General features: G+C 40.1%; 1 protein-coding gene across 1 annotated transcript; it reads left to right on the forward strand.

Moving 5' to 3' along the window:
- Positions 1 to 1,333: 1,333 nt before the first annotated feature.
- Positions 1,334 to 8,605, forward strand: depdc1b (DEP domain containing 1B). Its single transcript, XM_070835423.1, has 11 exons — positions 1,334 to 1,381; positions 2,735 to 3,000; positions 3,093 to 3,237; positions 3,532 to 3,659; positions 4,117 to 4,247; positions 4,343 to 4,390; positions 4,766 to 4,906; positions 5,012 to 5,178; positions 6,198 to 6,374; positions 7,917 to 8,099; positions 8,321 to 8,605. The coding sequence occupies exons 1-11, from the start codon at positions 1,334 to 1,336 to the stop codon at positions 8,483 to 8,485; spliced, it is 1,599 nt and encodes a 532-aa protein (XP_070691524.1). The 3' UTR covers positions 8,486 to 8,605.
- The last annotated feature ends 785 nt before the right edge of the window (positions 8,606 to 9,390 follow it).

Raw genomic sequence — 9,390 nt, forward strand, 5'->3', positions numbered from 1 at the left:
CTGTATATAAGAAGTACCTACCTTGATGTCAGTTGTTTATTACATCCAGGATCAAGAATCAGGTAGGACCCAAATGCACGCCCACACAGTCCCAGGCAGTTGAACAAACTCTTTAATGTCGAGATGACAAATAAGACTTACAATAAAACCAGAGATAGCAAATGGCTACTTGAACGCTTGACATGAGACAAGACGATCTGGCACAGGAGGACAAAGGGAGATGCAGACTACTTATACATGAAGGTAATGGGGAACAGGTGGAAACAATTAGGGCGGGGCAAACAATCACAATGGCGGGAAACACACAAGGGCAGGAAGTCAAACAACCTGAAACGAGAGGAGAGTTTAGATTTCACAATAAAACAGGAAGTGGGAGACAAGACTAGGCACGAGTGATCTAGACAAACGTGACAGATACGACTGGACATGACATTGTTTGTTTGTTTGTTTGTTTGTTTGTGGGCCATTTTGAAGCCTCGAATTTCACTTTATGGGCATTACCGTCTTGGTTCCATGGCCATCCCCATTTAGGCTTTTTGGAGGCAGAAGTGACATGAAGACCGCCTCTGATTGGTTATTCAGAACATGGTCCCTCCTTAAAGCATACCCTGCTTTATCTTTTTACTTCTAAATGGGACCATAATTCACTAAATGAACATTGTGCTGTATTGAAAACTTGAAACTAGTGACTGAGACCATAAACTAATTAGGAAAACGTTTACTGAGGTAATAAATCAAGTGAGAAAATGGTCCATTTTTATCATAGACTTCCATTCATTCAGACTCTTTTCAGCAACCAGCAGAGTCCCCCCTGCTGGACATTAGAGAGAATGCAGGTTTAAGGCATTGGCTTCACTTTTCAGCCCCTTAAGCTACACATACTTCTTTTATACAGTCTATGGTTATCATATAGGAATAGTTCCTGAGCTATTTCTATATGATTCAATGTCTGTATGTGATTTTAAAGCAAGGTAAATGTTTTCAAAAACCTCTAAACATTTCTTCTCCATCTTCCTCTTCTTCTTCTTCTTATTATTATTATTATCATCATCATCATCACTGTAGTAGTAGTTGTAGCAGCAGCAGCACTTGAATGTTGGTGTTTGCTTTGTCCCACTACAGCTCCATTCACAAACGCAGCACTCCATGTGGTCACATGATCAACTCGCTGTCAAATCACGTCGCTCGAATGATGTGACGTAAGAGATTCAAAGTTGGCAGGAGCGTTTCTGTTCAGATACTCTGTTAGCTAATTGTTTCCAGCCGAAAAGACCACAAAAACTTACAATATCTCCATGTTTTCATAAGAGTGAAGCGGCTTTTCGGTACCACAATGGAAGGTAAAGTCATCGGGCCGGGTCCGTACCGGGCGACCAAGCTGGTGAGTGTGTAGGTGACGTTAACGTCAGGAAGGCTCGGTCTAATGTTAGGTTATGCTAAGTTTTAATGTTATAGTTTAGCTAAGTGTGTAAAGTTTATTGCACCTATCGAAATATTACATTACGTTGAAAACCTATGTTCATACTTCATGTAAGAAAGCGATAACTTACTTTCAAACTTAGCTTAGTCGTAAGAGAAACGTTAATTATAGTTAATTAGTGAGCTCAATTCAATCGTTTCATCGTCATGTACAGATAAAAAGTAAAAAAAAAAAACAAATAAATGGACACATAGAAAAAGAAAGGAGATAAATAAACAGTAGCTATACAAGAAAAACTATACATTAAATGTGTTGCACCTGCCCAGAGATGGAGTTCAGTCGTTTTAAATCCTCTACAATCATCGCACAAAACTTTAGCACTAACAGTATGACAGAGGAGTCCTTGTCTCATCTGCATTAAACTTCTGTGGAGGACAGATGAGTCTTTAGCTCTGTGATGCTGCATGTTTCAATCTGCTGTGAGTGTTTCAGAAAGATGCAGCATTTATAATCACCTCATTCACACGAATGTTCCCACGTGTTTACACAAGTAATTGCACAGTTCAGAGCAGCACTTGCTTGATACCATTTGATTCGTCTGTAATGACTTTGTGTCGCCTCATTCTCTCTTTTTTTTTTTTTTTTTTTTTTGCTTTCCTCCTGCCCATCTGGATACTTTGTGAGATCTGATAATCCATAACCTCTGCAGCATCCAGTACACTCTAAAGACATAATGTTTCATTTGTTGTGAAAGCTGTGTGTGTTTCTTTTGTATCTAGAGTAGTTAGGAATTGTTTCAGAGCAGACTTGGCATGTTTTCAACAATGCTGTTTCCCATAATGGTAATTGTCTTGTGTTTGCTATTAGAATAAAATAATGACGCCTACAGATCACAAATTGAAATGTGCATGGCCTGGATCGTCTGTGTAATTTTAATCGCTATTAAGACAGAAACCATAGCCACCATAAGGTTGTGATCTCTTTGGTGTGACCATGTGTAAATGTGGGATAATGCACTGGGCGCAGCAGCCATTATTGCAAAATGAAGCCTCACTCAAGTCACCTTGTTTGGGTTCGTTTTACAATAATGACCGGCTCAGTGTACATTATCCCCTACATAGAATTTAGTTATCTGGGCTCTACCAGAGTAGTAGCCACAGTGAAATATTTGCATGTTAACAGTATATTCCACCTGATTGCAAAGAAACACTCTATAACACTAAATTTGTTGTCTGTGTCAAAACAGCTTATTTTTTTATATATATATATATATATTCTACATTATCTGTCATTGCATGTCTCCCTGTTTTGCAGTGGAATGAAACCATCAAACTCTTCCGTGGAGGCATGCCGCTGAGGAGGCACTGGGCAAACTTCCGCTATTACGACTGTAGTTTCACAGGATCCGAAGCAGTGGATTATCTGCATGAGCTGCTGAGGCACAACTACAACTTTGGGCCAGAGGTGACACGCTATCAGACCCTGCAGCTGCTCAGGAAGTTTCTCAAGGCCCATGTCATTGAAGACATCAAGGGACGCCATGGGACAGAGGACTTTGAAGACAATGGCCACCTGTACAGGTACTAGTTTGTCGTCCTGTACTGTTGCTGCATCTTCACAGCTTGCCCTCTCCAACGTTGGCTGAGCCCGGCGCTGTTGTCTCTCTCCTCAGGTTCCCCACGCTGTCTCCCCTGAAGTCTTTGCCAACAAGGCCTGTGTTGAGAGACTGCAGTGACCTGCCCAGACTAATTCGCTGGGATGACTACGAAGAATTGCCTCAGCAGGAAAACATGGCACCGCTGAAGTCTGCTGCCATGGTGAGAAAGACACAGACGTGTTTCAGCTCCTCCAGTGTTTCCTTCAACTCGTGCTGGGCTCCAAGTGTGCCCACACATGCAGACAGAGAAAAGAATGACAAGACGAGATTATTTTAAGAGAGATCATTGTCATTTCCACTTTTCAATTAGGTAGAACTTCTTATGTAAAAGTTTTATTTGATTGCATCGCAAGACTATTAGACTAGTATTATGCAGAGCTTTCCATGTTTCTGCTCACTCAGGGAAATTTCTAAAGAAGTTTTTCATTCATGTCTCCGTTTCTTTTTTTGTCAGACCTCAGATTTGTGGAATAAAAGGCACAGCGTAGCTATTGGCGATGTCCATGAATGCAAACTCATACGAAGGAAGGAGATAACTCAAAAACAAGTGGACCACGTCTGGAAATCAATGACAGTTGCACAGTACGTAACCCTTTTCCATAACTTATCAAACACATCGGTTGTTCATGTTGTTTGTGTGTTTTACTCCAGATCAGTAGTTCCCAAACTATTCTAGACCACAGCACCCTTCAAATGATTTTGTCGTTTCCATCACTTGCTCCGGCTGCTGAGCTCCTGAAAAGCTCCTGAGCTGGCAAACATGTTGTGTTACTATGACAACTGGCAACCACCAGTTGTCATGAGCAACATATCTCCATATTGGATATTTAATACAGTGATTTTCATATTTGTTGCTTTTATTCTGTTTTGATATGTTTGGATATATAATATAAAATATTTATTGCAAAAGTTTCTTTTTTTTTTTAATGAGTTAGAAATTGGTTAAAAACAGACACAAATAATGACCAATTCTATGATAAATCTTGCCCACATCAGGAACCACTGCTCTCAATATTTGATGCTAACTCTGATGTTTTAGTCTACAGAGGGTGTTGGGCCTAAAGTCACTGGATGGAGTTTTAAACCCAGCGCATGTGAACAGCAAGCACATCGTTCACAATGTGTTCAGCGTCAATAAGTCGGGCATAGTCGTATTGGACAATAAAGCCGGTATGATGCATTGATTCATGATTGTAGGAACAATTGTTTTATCGCAACTCACAAGAATGTATCAGCTGTCTCACCTATCTCCTCTCTGTCTCCAGAGGACATGCCATATTGGGTGGTGTCGGCGATGAAATGCCTCGCTAATTGTAAGTACACATTTTCAGATCACTCTAAATTAATGGCAGACATGGTTATCTACTTTGCGACTGGGGCTGCAGTGGGTTCAAGTACTTGAAGGACTTAATAGAAATCTCTAGAACGATTGACAAACACTCCGGTCTGTAGAGTGAAGTTATACTTTATTTTTTGCTAATTATAATTTTAACAAAGTGCCATATTTTCCAGTTGATACTTCACTTTGCATTAAACTGAACTAAACAGAATGTGTGTGTGTGTGTGTGTGTGTGTACGTACATATATGTGTGTGCATATACCATAAAATCTTGAGTACCATTTTGTTAACTGCGTGTTGCATAAATGTATGTTTCTTATTGGTTTGCATTCTCTATCTTCTATTTCAGGGCCTAATGGCAATGAAAACAAACAGCCAGTGTACCCGGGTTTCGAGAGGGATGTTCTGAGAACAGTGGGAGATTACTTTCAGAGACTCAAAGAACCCCTGCTGACTTTCCATCTATATGAGGTCTTTGTCAACATTCTCAGTGAGTGCTTGACGACGCCAATATTTGTGCAATGCAACAAATAAGCAGTTGCCGGTGTTCATTTTGTCTAGCGTATATATTTACTATTCTCTCATATATCTGCAGGTCTGCTGCAGGAGCAGGAGATAGCCACAGAGGCTCTTCAAGTCAGCAGCCTCTTACTGCCCCCCCCAAACAGAAGACGCCTCCAGCTTTTACTGCGTCTCATGGCTCGGGTCTGCCAGAATCCCCAGCTGCCTCCACTCAACGACACAATTGCTACACGCACACTGGTAGGCATTCATTATAGTATAAGTTCACAGTGTAATGAACAATATAACACGTAATATGACTTGACTGAGTCTTGCAATTTTTAAAGGTTGTAAGAGAAACATTTTTATTTTGTGTGAGAGAGGTTTTATTTGTTTGTGTGTTATTGATTGGTGCAAACACCTCAAACAGTCTCCTAGAGAGACAGTGGGGAAAACAAACATGCAGCAGGCCTAAAGGCAGGCAAACGGTAGCTGAAAATGTGTCCAGAATCTTTGCTGCCTTTTTAAAAAGAAAGAAAAACTGGTTTGCAATACGGAGTGGTCTGTGAAATAGCAATACATTTCCTATTTTGTGACTTATCAAGCTGGATTCATTTGGAAACAACTCCCGCAATGTATATACACTAATTGCATAATTCTTGCTGTGCAGTATTAGTTACACAAAATTACAATATTAATGAAAACCAAAGCTATAAAGTGGCAGTGCAATCATCTTTGAAGGACTGAGGCACTTCAGTGCCAATGTTGATGCACTTAAGGTTCATTTAAATCTGCGATTAAAAGGTAAAACTTCTTAATAGCTATTATGTAGTGTAGTAGGTCTACTTTATATGTACACACTTGCATCATTGTAGTGATTATACTGTCTCTTCAGTCAGTTGGTTTTCACCTCATCCTGTCTCAAAACATTTGGTATATTATGGGTAAAAAGAAAATCCTACTTGGAAATTGGAGTACGATATATTCCAAGAGATTTACACCTCAGTCAGCTGTTTCAGCAGCTCCAGACTTGCACTTCTCTCTGCACAGAATCATGACGCGTTAGAAAATACTATCCAGGGGAAAATATTCCTCCAGAGGAACTAAGATACTTGATAAAATATGACAAAAATGTCTGTGTGGTTGCTTTGGATTTATTCGACATGTGCCCATCATATTGTGTATACCTCTAATATCTGTGTAATGTGATGAGTATCGTTACTGTATAGTGCAGCTGCACATTGGTTTCTAATCCACCTCCTGCTGTGGTCTCTGTCCAGATGGTGCAGATGTTCTCACACTGCGTTCTGGGCTCAATAGACGAGTTGGACTTGGACGAGCTGCTTGCCACCAAACTGGTGACCTTCATGATGGAGCACCACAACACCATCTTCCAGGTTCCCTCCAAGCTGCGTTGCCAGGTTGAAGAGCACCTGTCCCACCTCAAAAGAGCTCAAGTCAGTACACTTTCTGCAGCTGGAATTCATGAATGAGTGGGGGAGTGAATGGATGAGAAGGCTCAGTGTGAATTAAGAGGCCTGCGCAGGTGGATCCTGTGCGGATCCTTTTTGCATCACAGTCACATGCATCCATTTTCTTCCACATCTGCTCCATCCCACAATCCATGAGCATTAAGCGTCGTTTGTGAAGACAGTGTGCCAGATTGTTTCCGAGTTGGAAAATGGTAAATTTCACCGATAAATTTAGACATTAATTAAAGTCATATAAAATCGTAAAATGACATGTATTATGTTAATGTGAGTGGAAAGCACTTGTCGCAGTAGCTTGAGGACTCTGTTTAGTTGTGGGTTTTGTGTCCCATCTGGCAAAATTACCTCTTGGAGTTTGCCTCTGTAACTGCGACAGGAAGCTGCAGCAGGAATGGAAGCAGGATGATCATGGGATGGAATGTTCTATATGAAAATATGAGAGGCTCTGCTCATGGAGGCGATACAAGCATTGAGATTAAACATCAATAATATTAGATGGAAGCAATATTGCTAATCTAATATTTAACAACAATACTGTTGCTGCTGCAATGAAGGCTGGTGTGCCTGTGTCTGTTTTTGTATCTGTTACTATAGGAAACCATAGAATATCAAAAACAGGTTTCTACCAGTTTTATTGACTTTTAGTCCCCACTGCTTCAAAGTAAACCTGTTTTGGCCTCATGACTTATTTTCCGTCCAGCATGGGGTAAAAAGGTTTTCAATAGAAAATATGGTGGACTGGAGTGATCAGAATCGCCACAGGAGCAGGAATACACATCTGCAGAAGCGGGTGGTAATGATTTGGAACTCTGCAGGAATGGTTGGGTGTGGGATTAAAAACAGTATCATGCTAATCTGCGAGTAATGACAGTCATTCATGACATTTGTGCATCAGAAATATAGCAGTTTTCTCTAAGATTTCGTGCCTGCCCTTTTGATCGCCTTCATGGAGGGATAGGGCTCCTTCTGAAGGCTTTTATTTCATTCCTCTGGGCACAGTTGGTTCATTTTGGTGTGTGCATGTGTTTTCTTTTGGTTGACACATCAGAAAGTGTAGAGCACAGACTGGATTGACAGCCTGTGTTCTTCATTGCTTGGCCTACAAATGAAAGCCTGATTGATGTTGTCTCCTGATCCAGTTGTGGTTGCATAAGCTTACACATGCCTCGCTGTGAATAGCAGTGAGAACACGATTATTGTCTTGATTTAATGCTATAAGTGAGATTTTAAAAATGTTACCACCCTGAACACTTAACGTATTATTCAGCCACCCATTGTGCCGTGTTACTGTACAAAGTGAGTCCTTACAAAGGTGCAAAGGTAGATGACTATTTACAGTTAATATCACTGACAGATATTATTTGCCTAATAAATAATAATACCATGTTTAATTTGAAACAAGTTTTTGACAGATTTCTAAAATATTTGTGTTTTCTCATTTGTATGACAGATGGTCTGATAAATTTGTTAAGCACTGTACATTAACATTTCCTTTGTGTCTCCTATAAGATCAAATATGCAGGTTCAGATACAGACTTCAGCGCATCTCCAGCTTTTTGTAAACAGATCAGCAAGGTGGAGTCTGAGGAGCACAAGGTGATAGGAACCCAGACCCCCCTGCAGGAGCTGCTGGAGGGCCTGATTGCAGACAAAGAACTTCCTGCCAAGGATAAGAAGAAAAGGCTTAAACAGGTACGGTTTTATGAGACTTGATATAAGAAACGTCATGAAAGGTAAATTTGAGCTCTTGATAGGCAAATACAAGCAAAATCAGACCCCTCTTGACCCATATGCTGTGAAATGTACATATGTGCCATTTATGTTTATGTAGGAAAGTGTTTGCGTGTCCACAGCCTGGCATTTCAGTATGTTTCCTATGCTGTACAGTAACGATACTTATCCTCCCTTTTCAGTTCCAGAGGTCGTACCCAGAAGTCTACCACAATCGATTTCCCACTGAGGAAAGCAAAGCTGCTGTCATACCAGAGAAAGCCCCTCGAGTAAAACCTCATCTCGTATTCTTCAACCTCAAGAAACCCTTCCAGCCCTTTCAGAGGAGCTGGAGTTTTAGGGCGTGATCTGCCACCTCTGATACATCTGCACTTCAGGCTTTTCACACAACTCATCCTCAGTGGGAAGAGACAAGGAGCAGAGTGGCTGTAATGGTACTCGGGTCCCAATTTTAACCACCAGAATCTATGTGAAGATAATAATTTAAATGGTCACTTAGCACTAATGCATATAGTAACAATAATAAGAAGAAGGATAACAACAATAATAATAATAATAATAATGACATGACATTCCCAGTGACAGCTTGGTTTTGTTGTAAAATATTACAAGCAAAAACCTACAAGCAAAAAATGTGGGTGGCTTAATGTTGCTAGAAAACTTGAACAAAGTTTAGGAAACTAACACTAAAAAAACCACTGATGTTTCTTAAAATGAACTCTTAATAGGCGTAGAAAAATTGTTAATTGGCACATTTTTTTTCTACCACCAGATACCGTGTGTTAGAAAGGTCTAACAAGCAGGAATGGCAGTTGACCCATTGCCACCCCTGTGCCTACATTGAATGAATTTCAAAAGTACTGATAGGTTATTAGGCTTTAACATTTAGTTGAAAGTAAATGATCAAAGCGTGTTGTACTATTAAAGCATTTATATTGATATATAGTGTTAAACTGTAACTGTGACTTATTCCCGTACATTTCTCTGTATTAATTGGCCTTCAAACAGACTATGTAATTCCACGATCTTGACTCGTGTGATACCTTTAATTTTTGGAATGGTCGTTATGATTTTGGATCTAGGCAGCTCACAGCCTAATGTAAAATATTCCAATGAACATATCAAGGGTTTACTTAGAGGGGGGGGTGTGTGATATGTTGCATAACCACAAACATAATCGCAAATGAGGGGAAATCTGCAAAGTCTGAGTGAAAATTGTAGATTAAATTCTTTGTAAAAAAAAAATGATACT

The sequence above is a fragment of the Pempheris klunzingeri genome, chromosome 8 (assembly GCF_042242105.1).
Source record: "Pempheris klunzingeri isolate RE-2024b chromosome 8, fPemKlu1.hap1, whole genome shotgun sequence".
NCBI lineage: Eukaryota > Metazoa > Chordata > Actinopteri > Acropomatiformes > Pempheridae > Pempheris > Pempheris klunzingeri.